This window comes from Mesoplodon bidens (assembly GCF_964165515.1).
Source record: "Mesoplodon bidens genome assembly, chromosome: 15".
Classification (NCBI taxonomy): domain Eukaryota; kingdom Metazoa; phylum Chordata; class Mammalia; order Artiodactyla; family Ziphiidae; genus Mesoplodon; species Mesoplodon bidens.
This window is the reverse complement of record NC_138171.1, coordinates 11,721,922-11,747,571: the sequence shown is the minus strand read 5'-3', so window position 1 is coordinate 11,747,571 and position 25,650 is coordinate 11,721,922. Positions and strand designations below refer to the sequence as shown.

The 25,650-nt window shown below is 55.1% G+C and overlaps 1 protein-coding gene across 2 annotated transcripts; it reads right to left on the bottom strand.

Moving 5' to 3' along the window:
- Nucleotides 1-371: 371 nt before the first annotated feature.
- LOC308629455 (plasmanylethanolamine desaturase 1) lies at nucleotides 372-24,866 on the bottom strand. Of its 2 annotated transcripts, XM_081257333.1 has the most exons (6): nucleotides 24,689-24,866; nucleotides 16,741-16,860; nucleotides 7,404-7,495; nucleotides 6,048-6,192; nucleotides 4,287-4,499; nucleotides 372-1,852 (listed from the first exon to the last, which is right to left on the bottom strand). In XM_081257333.1, exons 1-6 carry the CDS (start codon nucleotides 24,810-24,812, stop codon nucleotides 1,731-1,733), a joined length of 816 nt encoding a protein of 271 aa, XP_081113459.1. In that variant the 5' UTR covers nucleotides 24,813-24,866; the 3' UTR covers nucleotides 372-1,730. The 2 variants fall into 2 exon arrangements, with proteins under 2 accessions (XP_081113459.1, XP_081113460.1); XM_081257334.1 differs by lacking the exon at nucleotides 16,741-16,860.
- Nucleotides 24,867-25,650: the final 784 nt, after the last annotated feature.

The following is a 25,650-nucleotide window of genomic DNA, read 5'->3' as shown; positions in this document are numbered from 1 at the left end:
GAATAAGTGAACGAGATACTTGTTTAAAATGTCCAGTCTCCCGACTTGCCTGTCTGTGAGGTTCCACACAACTAGTTCCTATTTTTCAAACCTCATCTTCCACTTTCCCCTTGCTCACTCCCATCCAGCCACACTCTCTTAAAAACCCCAGGTTTGTTCCTGCCTCAGGGCCTTTGCACTTGTCCAGCCAGGAAGGCTTTCCCTCCAGTTCTTTCCCCAGCTGGTTCCATCTCCTCCTCCAGGTCTCAGCTCAAATGTCACCTCCTCAGAGAGGCCCTCCCTGACCACCCTGCCAAAGCAGCCTCACCCTACCTTTCTGATGTAATCCCAAGATGTTTGATTTTCTTTACAAATCACCATCTGAATGTCCATGTGCATTTATTTAAGTTTATTGTCTCTCTCCCCAGGAGGTCAGCTCCATCAGGGTAAGTCCTTGTTTGTTTGTTCACTTCCATGCCCCGGTGTCCAGGCCAGAGCCTGGCACACATTAGGTGCCAATAAACATTTGCCAAAGGAATTCACCCATAAGGATCAGCCTTTGTTACTCTATCACCATGATTTCCTGCATGAAGACCATTCCTCATCAAATCACGGGTCCCTTCCAAAAGTGTTTGGAGCAGATGTCAACATTGATTCACTGTCTAGGTTGACAAAGACCTCATCTTTAGCCCAGTGTTGCGAGGGAAGCTGGGAATAGGGTAGGGGTGGGGCCTCACCCTCCAGGCTTACTTCCCTTCCCCCAGCCAACCAGGAAATACGAGGCAGCGAGGTTAAGTAGACTCTTGCTGCTTTGTTATAAATATATTATGTACATCCAAAACATGACATTAAAATATTACTCCGTGTTACAGAAAAGATATTAAGGCTTTCTATTATTTACATTAAACAAGCAAGCACCGTTAAAAAAAAAAAAATAACCGAAACAAAAAAGCCCCACGCTTCCTTCTCTGACATACCCCTGGCCAGAGGGGACACTGTGTCCCCTTCCAAATGACCAAGACCCTTTGCAGGGGCTGTGCCCCTCGAAGACATCCTCCAATTAGAAACATCAGCTCTGGCTGGAATCACATTGGCAGATGGGGGAGGGGTGGGGAAGAAGGGGGGTCCAGACTTGATCAGGAAATTCCAGCCTCGTCTGGCCAGCTGCCCCCAGACCCTTGCTGCACTTTGCCATCCTTGGGTGGACAAGCTAGGCTGAAGGTGGTGACTGGGGCTGTCTATCCAGCCAGGCCTTGGGGGTCAGTCTGCAGGTCCATGGCAGGGTAATGCTCCAGGGACAGTTAGATGTGCCTGGGGGCTCCTAGACCACTGAGGGCAAAGGGGAACAGACGACTCAGTGCCCCAATACCAGCCACGCTGAAGGGCTGCCCAGTGGGGCAAGGGGTGGTGGGAGTGTGGGGAGTTGGTGAACTTCTCCTCAACCCAAGGGATGGCTGGCAGGGCGGGGCTCTTTTTTTTTTTTTTTTTTTTTTTGCAGAGTCAGGTTTGGCAGACAGAGCAGCTCAGGTGGCTGGGGAGGCGTCAAGGAGAGAAAATGAAAAAAAGGAAATGAAAAAAATCAGTGGCTCAAGTATTCTGTGTCACAAGGGGTGGGCTGGGGGTGCCCGGGCCCAGCCCAGGAGGTGTCCTCTCCACCTGGAGGGGCCAGCACAAGGAGGCTGGAATTTGGCAGATGGCTTCGGTTTGGGGGAGCTGGGTAAGGTTGGCAACGAGGTGGTGGCCCGGAGGAGTTATTTGATCTTCTGTGCCCATTTCATGTCATCTGCCCGAGGCTTCTCTCCTGTCAGGCCCTGGATGATGTCCTCTAGGCGTCTCCAGAAGCCCATCTTCTCGAGAGGGTAGTTGAGCCAGCCTGCAGTGGAAACAGGGCAGGGGGGTGTGCGGAGGGGTTGAACGGGAGAGCAGCAGTGAGAGGACAGAGAGAGCGAGCTGGCCCTGCCTCGGGCAGGGGAGGAACTGACAGTAAGTCTGCAGGGGGCAGGGGACAAGGACTGACCGAGGAATCTTGGGACAGGGGCTTCCCACCAATGGGTTTAGAGGCTGCTCAGACATGCCTTCATCCCCTCATTCGCCTTCTTATTGAGTGCTTACTATATGCCAGGCATGGAGGCAGTGTTTCTTATCATTTGGCTCTAACGCTACCTCTTCCAGGAAGCCTTCCCTGACTACCGCTTAGCAGCGCTCCAGTCCTGTCATGTCACCCTTTCTTATTTCTTTACAGCTTTTATGATAACCTGTAACCATTCTCATTAATTCGTCAGCTCCCTGTTTTGTGTTGGTTTTTATCCCCAACTCCCAACTAGAATGTCAGCTCCGAACAGCAGAACCCCATGTTGTTTCACTGTTGATCCCACTGCCTAGGATGATGCCTGGCATATGGTAGGTGCTCAATGAACAGTGCTCATAATCTTATTTAATCTGTATTACAGTCTACCACCTGAACCTTGAAGTAGACACTATTATTAGTCCCACTTTCCGCATGAGGAGACTGAGCCTTGGGGACTTCCCTGGTGGCGCGGTGGTTAGGAATCCGCCTGCCAATGCACGGGACACAGGTTCGAGCCCTGGTCCGGGAAGATGAACATGCCGTGGAGCAACTAAGCCCATGCGCCACAACTACCGAACCTGCACTCTAGAGCCCATGAGCCACAACTACTGAAGCCCGTGCACCTACAGCCCGTGCTCCGCAACAAGAGAAGCCTGCGCACCACAACAAAGAGTAACCCCCACTTGCCCGCAACTAGAGAAAGCCCACACGAAGCAACGAAGACCCAACGCGGACAAAAATAAAATTAATTAATTAATTAATTAAAAAAAAAAAAAAAAAAGAAGACTGAGCCTTGGAGGGGAGTTTCCCAATTAGTATACGGCCAAGCCAAGATTGATCCCAGTTCTGGTTGAGCAGTTAAATGATCTCCACAACAGCCTAAATTCTAACCCCTCCAACTGCTCCTAGAAAGCATGACTTTAGGGTGTACAAAAAATGTTTTTTTGTGGCTCTCAGTTCTTCTTCCAGAAAGGCAAAAACCCCCCAAAAAGACAAACAAAACCAAACTAAACACCCCAACCCCTGCCCCCAAACCAGTAGCTTACTGAGTATCTACTATGTGCCAAGCACTTTGCATCTGCCACCTTACCACTCACACCCCAGCCCTGGGAGGTGGTATGTGAAGGAGGTAGCTGTAGCCCCGAGAAAAATGATAACCAGGGAGGCTTGTGAGCCTCCACAAGTCACATATGGAGGAGCTGAAGGCTGAGCCCAAGTTGGTCTGACTTAACAGCACGTGTGGTATACTTAACCTTAAAAAGATACCCAGCTGGCCCTGGAAAACCTGGTCGCCTCCCCTCATCTCACCTCTTTGGCACTGGCCCATTAACTACCAACAGCATGTGGGCCTTCTTACTACTCCTGGGTCACCTGTCCCTGCCGCAGGGCCTCTGTGTACTTACTGTTCCCTCTGCCTGGACTGATCTGTCCCTGTTTATCTGCAGGGAACGCCCCACTTTTTCCAGATTTCCGATCTCCTTTATAAACAGCTACGCCCCCTTCCCCCACGACTCTTTGCCCTTCATCCCGCTTTGTTTGCCCTCACAGCACTTCTCACACCTGGACTCTGCCATCTCTCCGACCCTTCGACCCCTCACGCCTCACTGCAGCCACACTAGCCTCCTTGCTGCTCCTCAAACAAACCAGGCATGTGGGTCCTGCCTCCAAGGCCCTTCACCTACTGCTCCTGCTGCCTGGAGAGCTCTTCCTCCAGATCTGCATGACTCTCTCCCTCAGTTCAAATGTCACCTTCTCAGCGAGGCCTTCCCTGACCACCCTATTTAAAGGGTGAAGCTCCCCATTTCCCTCTCCTACCCTCTGCATTATTTTCCTCCAGAGCAGTTAGGACAATCAGATATAGTACTTATTTTTTAGTGCTTGGAATGTCCCCTCTTAGAATGTGAATGCTATAAAGGCAGGGATTTTTGCCTATTTTGTTCAGTGCTATGGCACATAGTAGGTGCTCAATAAATATCTGCTGGATGGATGGGTGGTTGGAATCACAACTCCATGAAGGGGGTATGTGTGTGTGTGTGTGTCTATCTGTCTTGTTTACTGCTGCGTCCTTGGCACCTAGAAGAGTGCCTGGCACGTAGTAGATGCTCAAGAAATGTGTGTTCTGAGAGAATGTTCCTGCAGGACTGCACCACCTCCCACTGTGACCTGGGTCCCTTGATCCTAAGGATGGAGTTGCAGTCAGAGTGGGGGCAGCCCATTCCACGCTACGCTATAGCCGCACCTGTGGTGATGCAGAAGTAGGTCTCGTGGGGTGAGACGTGGTGGATGCGATGGTGTTTACGAGGCAGGATGACATGCCAGTCCTGCAGGAGGACGACCCAGCGCGGCAGCCCAAAGTACGTGTGTGACCACTTGTGGATCTGGTTGGTGAAGGTACCGAAGATGATGAGGCAGAAGACGAAGCATTCCCAGGGGTACAGCTGCTCCAGGACTTCTGCAGCGTGGGTAGAGCGGGGGGTTGCCATAGGCCCCATACAGCTGTCCACAGGGTGGGGGCCCACTGCCAGCCTGGCCCAGCTCCCTTCCCAGATAGGACCCAGGCCTCTTTCCAACCTCCCAACTGGACTCGGGCAAGCTCAGACTCCCCTCTGGGCCTCAGTCCCCTCTCCTGCTCAGTGGGCAGAATGGAATAAGCATAGGTAATAGTTAAGAATGTGGGCTCTGGAATGAGGCAGAACTGGGCGCAGATCCCTACTCTGACATTTCTTTTTCTTTTTCGGCCACGCCGCGCGGCCTGTGGGATCTTAGTTCCCCGACCAGGGATTGAACCTGGGCCCTTGGCAGTGAGAGCGCGGAGTCCTAACCCCTGGACCATGAGGGAAATCCCCCCTGCTCTGACATTTCTTAACTGTATGAACTTGGGTCAACGACTCTACCTCTTTGAGTCTCAAGCTCCTCAACAACGAAATGAGAATAAGTCTTTGTCCAGATTCCCTAGAAGCAGAGCCTGAGACAAGGATTCATGTGCACATGAGTCATCTGACTGGGGGGGCGCGGGGTGGGGCGGGAAATCCTCTTCTGGAAAAACATCTGAGGGAGTGAGGAAAGCAGGACAGGGCAGGAGAAGAGTTAAGCAAAGATGGGGTGGGGGGAGTCCTGTCTCAGCCTGATCCTGGTGGGGTGGGGTGGGTCTAGAAATGTTAATGACTCCATAGAGTTGGTCCCGCTCAGAGGCCAGGGGGCTGGCTTTTGCAGGCTTTTTTTTTTTTTTTTTTTTTGTCACTGGCTTCAGGCTTATCCCAAAGGAAGAGGCGGGACCTGCCCTGGCAGTTCTCAGGACGCTCACAGCAGCTGGGGGACAGGTGCCCCCGACTGGGCAAGAGGAGGTGGGCAGGGCAGCACCCCCAACACCACAGACATTCATCACATCTCCCTGCAGCGGGGCTGCTCTAAAGATCAGCACCGTGTCAAACTGTTAGAACAGGATCTGGCACAGGGGAAGGACTCAACCCCCACCTGACAGACGAGGTGGCTGAGGTTCAGAGAGGTGAAGTGACTTGCTTTGGCACGAGTTTCCTCCCCCAGATAGTCAGGGCAGAGGTCTGAACTCAGGACGGGGTTGGCAGGCTACATATACTCTTTCCACTAAGCCCAGGCAGCAAAACCAGAAGCCCTCCGGGCCAGGAACGTAATTCAAGTGAGCAAGGCAGGCCAGGCATTGGACAGCAGGTAGTAGTGGGGACTGTGGCAAAGTGGAGAGCGTGCATCTCTGTCTAAGGGGGGGCCCCTGCAGCTCAGCTCTGGCCCAGTACAGCCAAGTGGGAACAAAGACCCAGGGTGGCCAGATCGGATTGTTCAAGAGAAGCTGGAAACACAGATCTTTCTGTCAAATATCCCAATTTTACATGAGGGAAACTAACTAAAAATTGTTCTAACACCGTGAGGGGCAAACACACTCACGAGCTACAGGAGACGCATGGGAGGGGTGCGTGTGTGCCTGTCCCCCATGGCTCTCTGAAGGCCCACCAGGGGGCACTCTTACCTGGGCTCTGGGTGCGGAACTTATAGGCCATGTTTAACAGCGGTAGCAGCGTCACCAGGCAGTTGTCCCCGTTGGTCTCGATGAAGTCGTGCCGCGTAATGGCTGTCGGGTCGATGTGATGCTCCCGGAATGGCCGGATGAAAGCCTGGGTGGGGTAGGGGGGCGGGAGGGGGGATCCATCCGACCAGTCAGCCTGTGGTGGTCAGCCGCTCTCCCCGACCTCCTGCACACACTCCGCGCGGGCTCACCTCCTTGCCTTTGAGATGCTGTCCCACCACGCCACAGCTGCAGATCCCACCCAGCCTTCAGGGTCTGGGTCTAACAGCTTTAGCGCAAGATGGGTCGAAATGACCTGGTGGGGACCTTGGGCTGGCACTGCCCCGCTGTGGGCCTCAGCCTCCTGACCTGGGCTATGGGGGGGTTTGGAGACAATCTCCACCCTCCTTCCCTACCCTAAGACAATTGAGGAGGCCCCTCCCAGTGACAGGCAGGACCTTTCTTTCTTTCCAACGTCCAAGCCCCTCCTTCTGGTAACAGCCTCCCCTTCTTCTTTTAGTACCAGCTGTTCCAATGGGCTGACTCCTCCGCCCCCTAGTTAAGAGTGAGCACAGGACCCTGGCCTGGCCAATCAGAGCACCCCACCCCTCTGGCCACCTTGACTGGATGAAGGATGGGTGTGTGATCCAAGCTGGGCCAATGGGAATGAGCTATGGGACTCTGGCCGAAACTATGGGAAAGGGGAGTTCTTCTACTGGGGGCACTGAGCTGGGAGGATGGAAGTCTAGGCAGCTGTGAGCCATCCTGGCCACCTTACGGGGGAAAGCCTACACGAGAGTGGAGCCAGCAGAGACAGACATGGAGAGGGACTGAGTCCAAAGAATATGGTCTGTCCGTCCCACTGGACCCAGCCATGCCCTAATTTGGCTCTACTACTAACATTTTCATTACACGAATCAGTACCTTTCTTTGGTTAAGTTTGTACCAGATTTTCTACCACGATCAAAAAAGTCAGACTGACTCAAGATAAAGTTCAACGAAAACAGTGCGGTGTAGCAGGGCAGGCAAAAGAGAATAAGATGTGGCGTGGTCCCCAAATTCAAGGGGTTCCGGTGAGGTGGACGTGTATCAAAGCTCTCTGTCCCACGCCTGATGCTTCCAGAAAATCCCAGGGAATTCTTCTTCTAGTCTTGGAGGTGGGGCATGGCGGGGGGCGGGGGGTCAGGCTGGAACCACAGTTCCCATCTTTCAGATAGGGAAACAGGCTCAGAGAGGAAAGGGGACTCACCCCAGGTCAGACAGCCCGACCTCCTCCTGGAGGAGATGGGCTGGGCTTCGGGGCTGGGTCAACATACGCACCTTCCCCACGATGGGCAGCTCCACGGAGCCCCAGGTGTCGGCTCCCCAGTGCACCAGGCCAGACAAGAAGTCAGCAATGAGAGCCCCTGCAACTGTGGACACGAGGAGCATGAGCTGGGCGGTGGGGGGGGAGGTGGACAAGAGGGATATCCCTGCCCACTCCCCACCCCAAATCAGGAAGTCACTCGCTTGCTTGCTCACTCATTCACTCATTTGTTGGGGCAGGAGGTGTTCCTTGTCTACGTGGGACACTTTGCTCCCTGTGAATGGAGCCTCAGGAATAACATTCCTGGCCTCAACCTGCCCCTTTACCTGCTCTTCCCCAGGGAGATGTGGGGCCTCATTTGCACGGTGAGTCTGGAGAGAGTAAACCAGGCGTGCTCAGATCAGCCCAACCTTTCCCTATTAGGAGCCAACGGTCCCTTTCTCTCTGAGCCCCAATCGCCCCAGGTAGGGAAGCCCACTCTGCCCCAGTGCTGCTGGTAACCAGATGAAAATGTCCTTCCGGGGTTTGGTGTCGGGAAGTACCTTAGGTCCAGATGGAAGCCACATTCCCCGCAGCCTAAGTTTTATCAACAGTAAGTGGGATAATTCGGCCTCCAGCAGCCTTTTCCTTGTCTCCGTTCTGCGGAGTCCCCTCAGAGGCCCCCAAACCATTCGCTCACTTGAGGGTTCAGTGTAGTACAGAGGTTAAGTGTTGTTACATCTGGACGCACATTCCAGCTGTCACTCACTAGCTGTGTGACACTGGGCACGCTACTCAACCTCTCTGTGCCCCAGTTTCCTCTAGATGGATGCGAATGATGAGGATTAAAAAAAAAAACCACAGCAGCTACCATTTATCGAGCACTTGCTCAGTGCCAGACACAGGTGCTTTACATGCTTGATCTTAACGAATTCTCACAATCTGTTAGAAGTTGGTACCATTTTTATTCTTACTTTATAGAGGCGGAACCTGAGGCTTGGAGAACAGAAATAACTGGACTGAGGTCGCATAGATGGCAAGTGGCAGAGCTGGGCTCTTAACCTGCCTCGGGGTCCAAATATAACACAGCAGGATGCACCACGACACTGTCCACATGCGGAAACCGAGGTGGAGCGGCCAGCAAGCTGCCCGAGGTAACACGCCAGTGCCACCCCCATCACGCTCCCCTCCCTCTGTGTCTCAGCCCTACTGGCATATTCCCCTTCCCTTACACCCCCCTACATGCCTCTGGGTCTCTGCATTTGCTCTTCACTCTGCTGGAACATCCTTTCCCAAGAGGTAACACAGCTCACTCCCTCACTTCCTTCAGATCGTTGCCTCAAAGGTCCTCTGGGGACGCCTAATCTAAAATTGTAACCGCTCCCATCTTCCAGCATTTCCTAGCACCTATCTTCTTTTCCGAGCACCTATCACCTGGGACTTCATTTCTGTTTGTTTACTGTCTCCCCTACAGGAATATCAGCTCCACAACGTCAGGGGCTTTAGTCTTGTGTTTATGGCTACATTTCAATTCCTCACACATAATGTGGTTCAGTAAACATTCGTTGAATGAATCAATGCAAAGCATTAAGTACAGTGTGGGGCACATAGTGAGCCCTCAATACATATTATTATTGTTGTTATTCAGTCATTCAGTCTGTCAAGCGACATTCTGTGAGGACCTACTGTGTGCCAAGCTCTAGAGCCAGAGGTGCATCAGACATTGAGCTCACGTCGTTGGGACAGAGATATGGGGGGGGGGTGGGGGGGAGGAAGCTGTAAACAAATACACAAAACAAATGCAGTTTTAAGTGCTGGTAAATGCAGCCCACTGGGTCACATGACTTCAGGCAACCCCTCCTCCCCTCCCAGACTCAGTTTCTCGGTGTGAACCGGTTGTCCAAGGGTCAGCTGGGCCATTTAAAGGTTATTCGAGTTCTGCTAGGTCCCATAGCCCCTTAGTGACAGGGGACCAGGGCCCTGAGGTACTGTGAAGGCTGAGAAAATCCCCTAGATGCCTCCCTGGAGAGCAGGACTCATGAGCGAGGGAACAAGAGTGAGTGTGTGCGTCACCGTGGACATGCAGCTCTGGTGTGTGGGCCCGAGTTAGGGGTGGCTGTGAATGAAGGCTTTCCAGAGGCCCTGGAGCATCCACCCCACATACGCCAAACATGGGAGGGATGGCGGTGGGGGGGGGGGCAGGGGAGATACAGCTGCATACATTGCAAGTTCCTGGTGACAAGTGGGCCGCCAGGTGGAGACATACAGCACCTCCTGGCATGCAGAAGCCAAAGGTCAGGGCGGGGAAGGGGGTGACACTGCATGGGTCGCTGGGCTGGGGAGAGGGGAGGGCTTGGCAGGGCTCGAAGGCCAGTGCACACAAGGCCCCGCCCAGGGCTACGGAGTCATGCTCCTTAGTGACGGTGCTGGGAGGGTGGACCTGGGCTGGGGGAGGGGTTGGGGAATCTGGGGAAGCCTAGGGCGTTTGCACTTGCTGGTCCTCTACCTGGCACCCCACCTTCTCCCTGAAGATCCCCGAGTGGCTGGCTCCTCTTCAGCCTTCTAGCTCAGAGCAAACATCACCAAAACCCTGGCGAAGCCCTCCTCCCAGGCAGGTGCTCTTGGTCGCATGTCCCTGCTTTACTTCTTTCACAGCACTTGTCACCACCTGAGGTGACAACCTCATTTATTTCCCCCACTTCTCTGATGAGGGAAGGGGCTCAGGGAGGTTGAAGCGTCACCCCTGGTCCCATGGCTTGGAAGTGGCAGCCATGGGATGGGAAGAGGTGAGTCTACCAGCCTCCAAAACCAGCATGCTTTCGTGCCCTTAAACTGTACCTCAGTAGGTCCAGGGGCATTAACAGAGCTCCTACCGCCAACTACACAGGATGCTGTGTACACACTGCCTTGCGTCTACCAGGAGGGACTAGAGGCACTGTGGCCGAGAGCTAAGGGGGAGCTAGATCAAGGGTCGGGGGCCTCACCTCTTGCTACCATATTGCTGTGTGACCCTGGGAAAGCCCTTTGTCCCCTCTGGGCCTCAGCATCTTCACTTGCACAGCGAGGGGTCAGCTGAGGTGCCTCTTGAGCCCCTGTCCCAAAAGCCTGGACTAATCCTGCCCCTAAATGCTGCCTTCAGGAGAACGCAGCCCCCCAGCAGTCCCCCTAGTGCCTCCCCACCCTTGTTCCGTGCAGCCACCGATCTGCTTCCCATAATTATACTTTGGTTTTGGCCAATTCTAGAAATTCACACAAATTGATTCTTATGGTATGTGCTTTTTCGGGTCTAGCTTCCTTCACTAGCGTAATGCTTCTAGAGTCATCCATGTGGTTGTGTGTATCAGGAGTTCATCCTTTTTACTGCTGAGTAGTATTCCACCATCTGGATGTACCAGAGTAAATTTATCCGTTTTGCTCCTGGACGACTAGGTTGTTCCCAGGTCGGGGCTGGTATGACTCAGGCTCCTGTGAACATGCATTCACGAGCCTGTGTGAAGATCTATGCCCTCATCTTCTTAGGGTAAAGACGTCAGCTATCTATCTATTCATCCATCCATTCATTTATTTACTTATTTATTTTTCCTTGACATTTATTGAGCACTTACAGTTACCAGGCTCTGTGCCAGAGACGTTTTATAACGTTTTATCTCTCTTAATCCCTAAACTGTACCAAGGCCAGTCTTAAGCTGGTTATACATTTATCTCCTTAATCGTCCTAAGCATTTAATCCTTACAGATGATGACAATGATAATAAAGACAATATTAGAAAAATGTCTTGTGATTACGGTTAACATTGGGGTGCTTCCTGTGTGCTGGGTGCTTTGTCAAAGGTGTTAAAAAGTGCATCATCAGGTGTTTAACTCCCCACAGATTAAATATGGGCTGTACACAGTGACTCCTCTCCAAGGGGAATACAGTACAGAAGCGGGGGCGGGTGGGGGAGAGTACCTTTACAGTGGAGAAACCTGACAAATACCACTTGGGCTAGGTGGTCAAGGTCAACATTATGGTGATAAGTCATGCTGATAGTACATACCCTTGCTACGATGTGATGAAAATGGCACTTGACCTCTGAGCGCTTCCTCCCCAAGACACATAACCCACTAAGGAAGACACCAGACAAATTCCAGCAGATGGGCAATCCTACAAAACACGAGCACTCCTCCAAACCGTTCAGACCACTGAAAACAGGGAAAACCTGAGAAACTGTCACAGTTAAGGAGCCTCAAGGGACGTGACAACTAAATGTGATGTGGAATCCTGCATGGGATCCTGGAACAGAAAAAGGACATGAGCTACAAACTAAGGACACCTGAATAAACTATGGACTTTAGTTCACAATAATGTATCCATATTGGTGTACTAATTGTAACAAACGTATGACACTAATATACGATGTTACTAATAAGGGAACTTGGGGGAACTCGCTGTACTGTCTGCTCATCTTCCGTAAATCTGAAGCTGTCCTAAAAAACAAAGTCCACTTAAAAAAACGTGTATTATCTCACGGCATTGTGATAGGCCCCACCACATCCCACGTGCCAGAGGAGGAAAGGAGATCTGAAGGGTGAGGGCTGCCCTGAGGCGGTCAGGGCTGCTGGCGAGTGGCCAGAGACCAAGGCGAGGGCCATTCATGACGATGCTGACCCTTCACGTCCACGTCTGGGAAATGGGGATATTAACGGTACTTACTTCACTTAACTACAGTCAGTTAATAACAGTGGGCTAATGCAGGTCCTTGGGACATAGTAAGCGCTCCCCAAATGTAGCTACAGTTAGTAGTTAAATATGACTCCTCTCTCTGAGCCTCAAGCCCCTGGCCTTGTCAGGCTGCTGAGCAGGGAGGGATGTGGGCTTTAGGCAGACGTCAGGAATTTTTTTGGAGAGACAGAGCCCTCCCCCCGGCCTAAGGGAGGAACCGGCTCTGTGCTCTGTGATCTACGGGCGGTGGCTGTTTCTAGAGCAGCAACGCCAGGCCTTCAGGCCTGCTGCCCAAGCCCTCTTTAATGGGGGTAGGGGTGGCGGAGGCGGGCACACAGAAGCTTCTTTGTCCCAATGCTGGTGTCAGCGCCCGGTGGCTGGCTCACTCTGGGGGCAGCTTGGGCCGAGTTACCACCCTGCCTGCAGGACACTGGGACAGCATAGGAGATGATGATTCACTCCAGGCTACCCTGACTCACCAGGTGACCTTGAGACAGTCCCTGGGCCCCTTGGGGCCTCCATCTCCCCACAGGTCACCCGGCTGGGACTTCTTTGCGCCCTGCCCACCTCAAGGCCTGGTGTGGAGACAGAGGGGCTGAGACAGGAGCAGACACTGCTGAAGGCTGGTCCCTACGGTCCTGGGGCCCAAGCCTGTCTTTACCACCTTTCAGCTCAGATCCCGTGGAGACTTCGCACCTGACCTACGAGGCTGGCCATGACCTGGGGCCCTGCGAGTGCTGACCTCACTGCTGACCTTTGCATTCACTGTGCCCCCCGCCTGGAACCCCCTGCCCCCCCCCACCCATTTGTCTGCCAGAAACTCCCACTCACTCCTTCAGGCACCGGCTCAGAGCCCTCACACTTTCCCTCCAGTTTCCCCAAGTGCGGCAAATAGCTCGGGGCTCCCGGGGCCACTCATTTATTACTCATTCACACGGTCCTTGTCAAGGTCACTAATGACCTCCACGGGCCGAATCTGGTGGTCCCCTCGCTGCCCATCTTGCTGCTCTGCTCGGCTGGCTGCTCCTAGTTGATCCCTGAGTCTTCTGGAAACACACTCTCCTCTCGGCCTGTGCAAGCCTGCCCAGTTCCCCTTCCTCCCCCTTGGCTGGCTCTTCCTCCTCTCCCGGTCCCAGCACTGGAGGCCGCTTGCACACAGTCCCTCGGCCCCACCCCGGGGCCCTCTGCCAGCATCTGGGCGTCAAACACCATCTCTACTCTCAGGACACCCACATTTCCGGATTTCCCGTTTCCTGCTCAACACCTTGCCTTGGCCCTCAGGCAGGCATCCCGAGCATCTCCCCTCACGCGGGTCCTCTGTGAACGGTCCCTTCTTCCATAGTTCAGGCCACTGGCCCCTGCCCCCTCCCCTCCACAGCCAACCTGACAGCACATTCTGGCTCACCCAGAAGCTGACGACTTGTCGCCACCTCCACTGGGCTCCGGGCCACCCCCTTCACCTCCTCTCTGGCCCTCCCTGCCCCCATCCATCCTCCCTGCAGCATGAGGTGATGTCAGCTCCCTGTGGGAAAATCGCCAGTGGCTTCTCACGGCCTGTAGAACAAAACCCCCAATCCAGACCACGGCCTTCAAGGCCCTGCACGACCTGCCCCCACTGCCCCCAGCTGTCCCTCAGCTGCCACCAACTACTTTTCCTTTGGTCAGTTTTCTCAGGCCACACGGGCCTCCTCTCTATCCTCCAAATGCTCAGGGCTCACCCCAGCCTCAAGGCCTTTGCAACGCTTGCTGTTCCCTCTGCCTGGAACACCCCAGGGACCACCGTTTGCCTCCTCTCCCTCACCTCCTTCAGGTCTCTGTGCAAATGTCACTTTTCCAGAGAGCCTTCCCTGACCTCTTACCTCTCCTCTTCCCTGCCAGTTCCCCTATCTTGACTTTGCTACCCAGGATTGCATCATCTGTCTGTATTTACTAACTGGGCACCTTTTCAGGGCTTCTGGCTCCCTTGGTTTCTGGGGCCTGCCAGGGGCACCAGAACCTCTTGGGAGAGAGCAGCAGGTGGGCTGTGTGGGCTGGCACGGTGCCCTTGCTTTCGGTGCCCTTGTGCCCTTGCTTTCGGTGCCCTTGCTTTCGGTGCCCTTGCTTTTGGTGCCCTTACGTTCGGTGCCCTTGCTTTCGGTGCCCTTACGTTCGGTGCCCTTACGTTCGGTGCCCTTGCTTTCGGTGCCCTTACGTCCGGTGCCCTTGCGTTCGGTGCCCTTGCTTTCGGTGCCCTTGCTTTCGGTGCCCTTACATTCGGTGCCCTTGTTGTCGGTGCCCTTACTGTCGGTGCCCTTGCTTTCGGTGCCCTTACTTTCGGCATGTCAACACACAAATCAGGGCGGCTACTTAAATCCATTAGGAACTGTGCAAACACCACTATCAGGGGATTGTCCGCCCTCGTCAGCCCAGAGGCAAAGGTGCTGGGTGGAAGAGCTGCCGTCACAGGCAGGTGCGAAGTCTCCTGGGTCTGGTCCCCACCGACCAGGGAGGCAGCGACCTGCCTGGGATGCCCACCCTCCCGGTTCACACAACATACACCCGGGGCTCTGGGGCTACTGATCCTCTGCCCAGACCAGGCCCACTGCCTAGAACACCCTTTCCACCTAGTGCCAACTAGAGGCTGCAGAGTCCCCGGCCAGGTCTGGATATGAAATCCCAGACTCTGCTGCTGCCCGGGTTAGGGTCGACGGGCAAGTCACCTGGCCTCTCAGAGCACGGTGATCAGACCCTCCTCACTCAGTTGCCACCAAGAGTTAAAAGAGCCCAGCATGGGGCTTGCACACGGTAGGCTTGGGAAATATCCACTGTTAGACTGACCACTGAGGCAGAAGGTCTGAGCCCTGGGGCGTGAATGTTGGGCGGTGTCCCCTCCTCACCTCTACTCAGTTGCTGCCCTCTCGGCAGTTATGCACACCTGCATTTTGCCCTCACAAAGGCCCTAGGAGGCAGGGGCTGTGAGCAGTCTCACTTTCCAGATGTGGAAGACAAGGCTCAGAGGTGCACTGACACTTGCCCAAGGCCACACAGCCAGCAAGTGGCAGAGCTGGGACTTGAACCCAGGACCGTAGGGACCTGCTCGTGACCACCCCCAGATGGGGCGTCGGGGCTCACACTGTCTACATCCCTGCCCTTGAATGTGCTGCTCCAAGGCACAGAGGCTGGAGGTGCAGGTCCTTCTCACCCCTGGGCAGAGGGGACATGTCTGGCTCCTGTGGGCGGGGCCCAGGCTCCCTGGCACTAGATGGGTTAACCTCCTTCCGCTTCAGCTGGTCCGCCCCCAGCACGTGCCTATCCCCACCCCAGACCCAGATGGCTCAATTAGCTGGCCTGAGCGCTCCTGGCTCAGGCGACCAGAATGCTTTTAATGCCACTGTGGAAGCTGAACACTTGTGGCTGGCTAGGCGGACCAAGGGCACAGCCGCTGCCCTGTCAGCCTGGGAGCCCAGGGTCGGGGAGGGGATGAACACCTGAATTAGAGGGAAGAGGGGAGGGGCGGTGTGCGGAGAGGAAGGAACTGAGTCACTCCAGGACCTGGGAGTGGAGACAGTGAACTAAGAACTATGTCGTGCTCTCTGTTTTGAGGTGTGACTCTGGCCGGTCCCTTCTCTGAGGCTCGGTCTCCTCGTCTGGAAAATGATGACAACTGCAGCCTCCACCCTCCCAGTCTGTGGATGGGTGAGGACTGACCGATGGAAAACACTCAACAGGTACTAATACACTGCAGCTCATTCATGCACTGATTCAATAAATATTTACCGAGCACCTACCTACTGCGTGAGGCTTTGTGCTTGGGGCTGGGGACACAGTAGCAGACAAAAATCCCTACTCTCAGGGAGCTGCTATTTGAGTGGAGGAGATAGGTAATAAACAAAGAAACAGACTGTATAACAGAGTGGGGTGAGGGATGGTGTATGGCAGGGCTGCTATTGTTGAGGGAGAGCCTCCCGGAGGAGGTGACCTAGACGAGGCAGGGAACCACGCAGGTACCTGCTGAAAGAGAGTTCCAGGCACAGGAACAGCATGTGCAAAGGCCCTGAGCTAGGGGTGTGCCTGACAGCACCTGGTGGAGGCACAGCGAGAGGCCACTGTGGCGGCAGCAGGGGTGAGCCAGAGGAGAGGAAGGAAATGATGTGAGGTGGGGCTGGGGCCAGGCCGCGCTGAGGAGTTGGTGTTTTATTCTAAGTATACAGGGGACAACAGGCCAGTGGCGTGACCTCACGGAGGATCCAACGGGATTCTCCCAGCTGCCTGTGGAGAATGGACAGTGGGGGACAGAGGTGGAGGCGGGGAGAGCAGGGAGGCGGCTTCCACCATAGTCCAGGCTGGAGGGTGGTGCTGGACCAGGGAGGGGATGTAGAGGTGGACAGTAATGGATGCTGGATGCATCTCGAAAAGGACAGCCAAGAGCATTTGCTGATGCTTTGAAGTGGAACGTGAGAGAAAGGAACAGAGGATGACACCCAGGTTTTTGGCCCAAGTGACAGGAATGACACAGGTGCCACTGACTGAGATGGGAGCCAGGGTTCCCACAACCTGTACCCCATTTGTGTGCACACAAGCACACACACACACACACACGTGTGTAAGTCGCCATCAGAGTGGCGCAGACACTAGGTAGGTCCCTGGCCCCTGGGCACACCGAGGCAGGCGGCAGGGCTGCGGGCACTCACCGACTCCCAGCATTACGAGGGGTGTGTGCTCCCAGTGAGCCAGCACCAGGAGGTGGACCGTGTTGTGGGCGATGAGGCTGAAGCACAGCAACACACAGCACCACTCCTGGAAGCGCTTGCCTGCAGGGAGAGGAGGCGAGAGGTGAGTGCGGGGCGGGTAGCAAAGGCCAAGGGATCAAGGATCAAAGCCAGGCAGAGCCAGGCCCACGGGGGCTCTTCGACTGTGTTCTGAGAGTCTGCAGTGCTGACTACAGGCTGAACGCAGGGATTGCCTGCCCATTTCACAGATGATGTCACCGAGGCCTGGAGAAGGGGAAGGGCCTGCCGAAGGTCAGACACTCAGGGCCAAGAGTGTTAAACCAAGCCCTGCTGGTGGGGCCCTTCTGAGCGCAGGCCCCTGTGCACAGGTCTGATGCCCATGAAGCTGGCCTTGCACATGCTGATTCTTTGGCAGACAGGATCAGAATACTGGTCTCTTGGGCCCCTTCGGGCTCTCTCTGGAGACATGTGAAGGAACTTTAATGAGCTTCTTTTTTAACTGTCATCATCCCATCACCTGTCCCCTTTTGTCGGTAATTATTTGGAGGCAGAGGCTACAAACAGCTTTTAAGCATGGAGGTTCAGACCCCGCCCAACCTCCATTAAGCAAGGCTCCAGGCAATGAGTCAGGAATTAAGGAGAAATAAGGCCTTGGTTATCCCCTCTAGGGCTCCAGCCACAGGGAGAAGAGGCAGTGCTGATGAGGAGTCTCAAATTCCAGGGGCCAGGCAGGTGATTTGAAGAAGTGAGGTGGGCCGGGTGGGGACAGTGGAACACCACAGCACATGTGTCCTTTCTAAAGCAGTAGCCACTAACTGGCTGACTACTGCCAAGGGGGAGTGTGGGCCCAGGGAGGCCAGACCTTCTAATTCTCAAGAGAAGCCAGCAATCAGGATGTGGGTGTGAAATCGTCTCTTTAAATCTTGGCACCTGTTTTAATAGCACATGAGCTCAGACAAGCTGCTTCACTCATTGCAGCTTTGCTGAAGGTATAGCAACTGAAAATAACCTTTGTGTCCATTGCTGGGGGACTCAGACAAATTAATTTGGTTTATGGCATCTCTGTAGCCAGGAAAAAAGCCTGGTCGACTGTTAATACGTGGCTATGGAGGGACATCCCCAGGACAAACTGGTAAATTCAAACAGCAAAGTGCTAAACAGCCATTTATGTGAAAAAAGGGAAAAAAACCTATACGGTCAAGACTTTTTCACGTACTCCCTTTTGAACTTAAAATTTGTGAATGTAGGGCTTCCCTGGTGGCGCGGTGGTTAAGAATCTGCCTGCCAATGCAGGGGACACAGGTTCGATCCCTGGTCCAGGAAGATCCCACATGCCGCGGAGCAACTAAGCCCACGAGCCACAACTGCTGAGCCCGTGTGCCACAACTACTAAAGCCTGCGTGCCTAGAGCCCGTGCTCTGCAGCAAGAGAATCCACCGCAACGAGAAGCCCACACACCGCAATGAAGAGTAGCCCCCGCTCACCATAACTAGAGAAAGCCCTCGTGCAGCAACGAAGACTCAACACAGACAAAAATAAATAAATAAAATACATTAATAAAAACAAAAAAGAGAAGCCACAGCAATGAGTAGCCCGCGAACCGCAATGAAGAGTACCCCCGCTCGCCGCAACTAGAGAAAGCCCGCGTGCAGCAACGAAGACTCAACACGGCCATAAATGAATAAATAAATAAATAAATAAAGAAAGAAAGAAAGAAAGAAAGAAAGAAAGAAAGAAAGAAAGAAAGAAAGAAAGAAAGACTATTAAAGCAAAAGGACATAGAAAGACCACATGGGTGATACAACATGTGACAGGGCCCCTGGGAATACTGTTTCTCAGGCAGCTGGTCCCAAGGACAAATCTGCTCTTTCATATCTCTACCTGGAAGCTCCACCTCCAGGAAGCCATCCATGATGCCTCCTTGAACCCCCAGGCTCCCCTAACATGGGACCCATATCATGAGGGACTGTCACTGCCTGTCTAATATCCGTCTTCCCCTCCCTAAATGTGAACTCAGGAGGCCTAGGACCATGCCTGGCTTGCTCACCAGGGTCCTGGCACACAGTTGTTGCTTAATAACTGCTTGTGGAATGAACAAATTCCCAACCACGATCCTAGAGAAAGACTGCCAGGCTTTGTCTCTGGGCACCCCTCACTGAAGCACCGTGAGAAGGAAATATGAGGCGTCCCACTGTTCCTGACAGGAAACAGGCTCAGAGAGAAAGGGCCTTGTCCAGGCTGTACAGCAGCAGACTGCACCCTGAGCCAGAATCCGAACAGCTGCCCTGTGAAAAGACCAAGGCTCAGAGTGGGAAAGGACATGCCCAGGGTCACATCCCTTAGCCCCTCTCATACAGATGAGGACCCCGAGGCCCAGAAAGGGCTAGGATCCCAACAGCATCACACAGCAGCAGATGCAGAAGCCCCTTGCTGCTTACTTCGCAGTCAGGGGCTGTTCCCCTTGGGCCACGGGGCCCTGCCACCCCAGGGGCCCCCACCTGGGGTCACCATGACCAGGCCCAGAAGGGCCTTCCCTTTTGTGGCTCCTGTTTGTGGCCAGGACCTGGGGCTCAGAAGCAGGAAGCCAGGAGGGGTGGTGGTAAGGGACCCGTGATTCTTCAGTACAGATCTGCTGCCGCCCAGCCTGTAGGGAAAGCAACAACAACAATGGCTAACACCCACTGAGGCCTATTATGGGCTGGGGTGCAGGGTGCAGCCCACATCAGAGATGCTGCAGACCCACTCCCTCTGTCATATTTTGCTCTTAGTTTTGAAAAAATCAGCTACACTTAAAAAAAAACACACACACACGAAATTTGTATTCTACTTCCTTTGAGAACATAGGGCTCTGGCCAGCCCAAGCCTGCCTCCATCAGGTGGGGCAAGAGCTCCTGGTTGACCCCAGTCCTCTCCCCTCCTTGCAGCCTCATACTGGGCGGCTTCCCTTGGTGGCGGTCCTGGCCAAGCCCCTGCAGTCATCTGAGGTTTCAAGCCCAAGGCATAGTCCCTCAGTCTCTCATTCGAGTCTCAGTCCCTCCAGGGAGTTACTGTGTGATCCCAACTTCCTAGATGAGGAAACTGAGGCTCAGCGGGTAAAAATGAAAACTGGGTTTGGATCCTGAGCTCGTTAGCCTGGATGTTTGGGGCTGTCCTGATTCCAAAGACAGCCCAGCTCTCTCCCCTTGCCACGAAGAATGTCCCCAAATCTGAGTATTTTCCCATCTAAACTCTCTCTCTGGCCTCTGGATCCTTCTGCAGAACAAGTGCCTCAACTATGACCCATAAAAAATACATCTATTATAATAAGCGGCCTTCACGGAGCACCTATTACATGCCAGGGACGGTGTCAGGGACGATCCCAACAAGCCCTTGCCTGCCGTACGCCATGGGCTGGGGGCTATTTGCCCCATCCTTCAGACGGAGAAACTAGGCCTGGAGAGATGAAGTGTGTTGTCCAAAGTACCTCAAGAATCACCAGAGTCACAGCATGGACAGTCAGCTTGGCACGAACTGCGTGGTCAGGTGGTCTAAACGGTGTCGCTTCACAGATGCGCAGACTGAGGCCCAGGGAGGGGAAGGATTTTCCTCAGGACAGAAGGGCTCAGGCCACCTCTGGCAGAGTGCTGAGCCTTGTTTCCCTGAGCCAGCCCCTGGCCTGGCCAGGGTCCACGATCTGGGCTAAGTGACAGTAGTGACTGCCTGTTGGCCTGGGGAGGGGGTCAGGCTTGTGTGTGGAGGGCTGGGAGGTGCAGGGGAGGCCATCTCTGCTTGCCTGGGGACAGGCCACAGCCAAAGACTTGGTATCAGGCCCGACTCTTCTGGTTTCAGTCAGACAAGCCCTGGAACCTGCACTTCTGATGGTCCTTGGCCACTAGGAGACACTCGGCCTCAGGGAGGTGGGGGGACAGGAGGTAGAGAGACCAGAGAGACACAGAGGAAGAGAGACAGAGAGAGATGGGAGAGAACAGCAATCAGAGACACAGAAAGATGAGAAACAGCAGGGAGGTGCTGGTGGGATGAATTGGGAGATTAGGATTGACATATATACACTAATATGTACAAAATAGATCACTAAAAAGAACCTGCTGTATAAAAAATAAATGAATAAAATAAAATTCAAAAAAAAAATCGATGAGAAACAGAGAGAAGAGGGAGACAGAGACAGGGAGTGATTATAAGGCGACAAAGAGAACATGAGTATGGCCAGAGAGGAGAGACAAAGAAATGGAAAAAGAACAAGACTGATGGAGGGAGACAGAGGGAAAGCTGGGCCAGGAGCATGACAGGGACCAGGCCCAGCCAGGGAACGGGCCTCAGGGAGGCCTGTCTTGGGGGACCGAATCCAGGCTCAGCTCTGGGACTACAGGCCAGGACCCCCACCCAGTGCTCCTGACACCCTCCACCTTCCCCCCACCCCACGCTAAGAGTCCCTGTGTCCCACAGGGCAGGGGCATCCGTAGTTAGCCAGGGTGGGTGAACAGGGGCTCTGGTGAACCCCCAAGATCCACCCCTGGAGCCTAGGTACCTGAGAAGTGGGACCCACATAGCCAGAGGTCAGTTGGCGCCTGCCGGGAAGCCGGACACCTGCCTTGCCTCCAGGCTTGCCCGTGAGACTGGGGTAGACCTGCCAAGCCCACCCACCCTTCACAAACGCCGGCACCTGGCAGAGAGGGTGGGGTGGTGCTGCAAACCCCAAACCTGGACCCTCTGTGGCTCCCAGGACCTGGGGGAGTGCTTGGGTCAGACACTCCTTGGCCAGACACTCAGGGTCCATGGGATCAGGCTGAGGCTGCCCTGATCAGACAACTCACAGCTCTCGGCCGACGCTAGGCCCACTGTCTCTGCCGCCAGCCCTGCACGCGTGCTGCTCTGCTGACCTGGAACACTGGTGCCCCTCCCGCACACGCACTTGGGCTGGCTCACTTCCACAGCAAAGATTCGGAACACAGAACCTAGAACGCCCCGACCAGTGTTCTCGTTCTGGTCCTGCTAACTGTCTGTGTGACCGTGGGCAGGTCACCACTCTTTGCTAAGCCCCAGGGCGAGTCTTAAAGATGGACAGGGTGCAGGCAGTTCAGGCAAGCCGAAGAGATGCCGCCCTTGGTCTTGCTGACCTTCCCCTCTGGTGGGGGCAGACGCAAGCCTAATCCCAGGCACGACAAGCGTTAGGAAGAACACACGTCGGGGGTGGGCTACGAGGAGGCTACGGGGGTCTCGGTTTCCTCCCCTGTAAAATGGAGTTAATACCAGGATGCCCCTGAGACAACTGCAGTGAGGGTGAAATGAGAGCACATAAGGGAAGTGCCCAGCACACAGTCAGTGCTCAGTAAGTGCCAACTCTGTTAACTGCCTTATCATCGCTGCCAGTTGTCATGGTGACAACCCATCACTGGCCCCAGGAATCTCAAGAATTCAGTCCTGGAACCCAGAAACTCTCCCTACTCTCCCCCGACTCACTCTGTTCCAGCCCACAGCCCTCTCTGGTGTCCTGCAGATACTTCAGGCTTGCTCCCACCGTAGGGCCTTTGCACTTGCTGTGTCCCTGGTCTGGACCAATCCTTCCTCAAACATCTTCAGGAGTCCCTCCCTTCTGGTCTCTGTTCAATTGTCACCTGCTCAGTGAGGCCTTAACTGCCCCCTCTCTAAAATGTCACTGTCCCCAACATTTCACTTCTCCCTTTTCTGCTGTATGTTTGTTCCACAGCACTTGCCACCACACTGGGCAAGTAAGGTATTTCCCTTATTTACTGGGTTTACTAAAGGCCAGCTCCATTTTTCCTGTTTTGTTCACCACTTTGCCTCCAAAGCCTAGAAAGGGCCTGGGACGACGGTGCTCAGTATGTATTCAGCCTGGCCCCTTATTTTATAGGTCAGGCCCAGAGACTGAGGTTCTTCCTCAAGGCCAAGGGACACAGGCAGGCAGAGGGAGGTCTATGGAATTTGGAGAAACTAGTCTCTTCCTCCTTCACTCCCCCTCTCCAGGCACTCCCCCTGCCCTGCCCCAACTCTAGGGTAAGAGGAGATAAGGCCTCTGATTGCAGGCTTGGGGCACCAGGAGACTGTCTACAGCCTTAAATCCCTGCAGTGGCTGCTCTTCAGAGAGTGAGGGGCACTTGGGGATACCAGAATTGGGCAAAGATGCAATCATGCTGGAATGAGAAGATCACAGTCCATTGAGGAGGCTCAGAACGCCCAGGTATGATTTGGTTGAAGGTGGGTAGGGTTTACTTGAGTGGGCATAGCTGGACACCAAAGGAGGCAGGCTTTGAATCCTTACCCTTGATTCCCAGGTGGTGAGTCTGAGAAGCAGAGAGGTGAGGCAGCTTACCCCAAGACTCACAGGGAGGGTCAGACTATTGGCTTAATAATAGGGATGGCCTACTGTGTGACAGGCACTGCACCAAGGTAGACGATCTCATTTCCTCCTCCCAGCAGCACTAAGGAACTGATAAACTTTATCTTGTATCCATTTTAGAGGGGAGGAAACTGAGGCTCAGAAAGGGAAAGTGCCCTGGCCCAGGTTACACAGCTAAAAAGAAGAGTCAGGATGCCACGTCCAGCCTGCCCCAGGGAGCACGGGAGGTTTTAAGTCCACAAGCTGGGTGTTGGGGGAACAGGCTGAAGAAACCATGGTATCCTGGGCCAGGTGTCCAAGTCAGGTATGAAAAAAGTCACACCCAGCACATGGAATTGCAAGTCCAGAAAGGCCTCTGGTGATCTAGGACTCAACAAGAAAGCAAATGGCCCAAGGTCACACAGATAGTTATGGCAGAGATGGTATGCAAACCCAGGCCAGTTAGGGAAAAAAGCCAAAGGTGGTAGTGGACCCATGCCCACCCCAGGCAAGGGCTGGGCATGGTGGTTGCCCCCTAGCAAGAGGAAAGATGGCAGAATGTTTGACAAACAAAGCTCGATGTGATGGCAACACCCAGGCAGAGGGGCCTCCCAGTCACTTGACTCTGGAGTTCTCAAAGGCACTTCCCTTAACCCCTGGGGACACTTCGCCCTGCTGGGGCCTGGCAATGAGATTCTTGAGGCTCAATTGCAAGTCAGAGAAGGGGGTGGAGGCTGGTGCCTGCTGGAAAAGAAATGGTAGGCCCAGCAGGAAGAAACCAGAGACCTCGTCCTGGGGCAGAACCAGAGCAAGGGTCTCTGAGTTGTGGTCCGGTCTGGGGACACCCAAGTCCCAATGGAGGGGGCTAATATATCTACATGGGGGAAGGAAACGGCTGGAATTGGGGCTTGTATATGAGAGGAGCTTAAACTGGAAGATTTGCAGTGCCCTCACCACCGGGGATTCCAAAATATAGGATGAGAGTTAATGCAGTGGGGGAATGGGTGGTCTGTAGACTGAAACTATAAATCTAAGATGGGGCTTTGGAGGAAGTACCTCTGGGGCACTCTAGCTGGGGACCCCTGAGGTGGGGTTCCCAGAGCAGGGGTCCTGACATGCCCAGATTTGAGGTCACTACCTCAGGGTCCTGGCTGGGGTGCAGATGGGGCCCTAGAGTGTGAATTTTGGATCTGGGGAACCTGGGATAGGGTGGGACTTTTAGGGGTCAGTGCATGTGGCTGAGGGGCTGCCTTCGGCTTGGACAGGGTCCTGGGGTGGGGGGGTCCCTAAGGCTAGGGGCGCGCTTTGCAGCCGCAGGTACCCCGAGCTAGGATCCGGACCTGGCTGTGTGATGTGAGCTGTCCAGAAAGCCCCGGGGCTGGGATTCTGCCTTGGGCTTGAAAGGGGCGCTGGGGTGGGGTCCCCGGACTTAGGGGAGCTATTTGCAAGTTAGAAGCCGCGGATGGAGTTCTGCATCGGGGCCGGAGGCTGGGGTTCCGATATAGGGGACCCGGGGTCGCTGTCCGCAGTCCAGGCTGATGACTACAGGCCCGGAGGGGAGCTCGGAGGTCCTACCTGGTGAGTAAAGCGCGGCCAGCTCGCGGGCCCCGGCATGCTGCGCGCCCCAGCGCCGGCAATACGCCGCCTCGTCCTCGTCGACCTCCGGCTGCTGGCCCGGCCCGTCTTCGGCGCCCGCCATAGCCACTCGCCCGGCCAGCCCGGTGCGCTCTGCTGGCGGCGGCGGCGGCGGCGGCGGCGGCGGCGGCGGCGGCGGCGGCGGCTGTGGGTCCGCGGAACCGCGGCGAGATCACGCCGCCCAATGACCGCCCAGCCCAGGCGCGGCGGCGGCGGCGGCGGCGGCGGCGGCGGCGGCGGCGGCGGCGGCGGCGGCGGCGGCGGCGGCGGCGGCGGCGGCGGCGGCGGCGGCGGCGGCGGCGGCGGCCTCGCCCGGCCGCGCGTCACAGCCAATCGGGGCCCGCGCCGGGGCCACGTCAGCCAATCAGCGACCTCCGAGCCGCAACCAACCGCGGCGCGCGGGGGTCAGGTCCGCAGCTGGCGCAGCTGGGTGCGGAAGTTGTGGGGTGGCGGCACCTCCCTGCCAGTCCCTCTCCGCCTCCGCCTCCGCCTCCGGCCTGGTCGCCAGCCGCACGGAAACTCGGGCAGCGTCGTCGCCCACCTCGGGCTCAGTTTACCCACCGGTGCAAAGGGCCGAAGTCTTGCGCCGGCGGACCCAGAAGCGGGCGTCTCTTCAGCACGCACAGCCAAGCGCCTATTGTGTGCAAGGAACTCGAGTGGAGGGCGCCTGGGCGGGGCGGGAGAGCCAGGGCTTGGTAGGCGCTTTGAACAGTGTTCCTGGCTGGGGCTGATTCACACTGGACCGACTTCTGAGCCCAACCGCGTGCAGAGGTTACGAGGACCGAGCGTACCCCTACTGTGTGACAGCTCGTGCTGTGTGCCCGGGAGTGCCTGTTCTCTTGAGGGGGAGGACAGTAGACTGATGAGAGTCACTGTAGGATTTGGTGAGCGCTTAATATCTG

What these genes read in the sequence shown, in the direction of transcription:
- LOC308629455 (XM_081257333.1), bottom strand. Translation starts at nt 24,812, where the DNA reads ATGGCGGGCGCCGAAGACGGGCCGGGCCAGCAGCCGGAGGTCGACGAG. An exon ending in CCTCGTAATGCTGGGAGTCG is followed by an intron (nt 7,496 to 16,740) that starts GTGAGTGCCCGC and finishes TCGTGTCCACAG; the next exon opens with TTGCAGGGGCTCTCATTGCT. An exon ending in AGCTGCCCATCGTGGGGAAG is followed by an intron (nt 6,193 to 7,403) that starts GTGCGTATGTTG and finishes TACCCCACCCAG; the next exon opens with GCTTTCATCCGGCCATTCCG.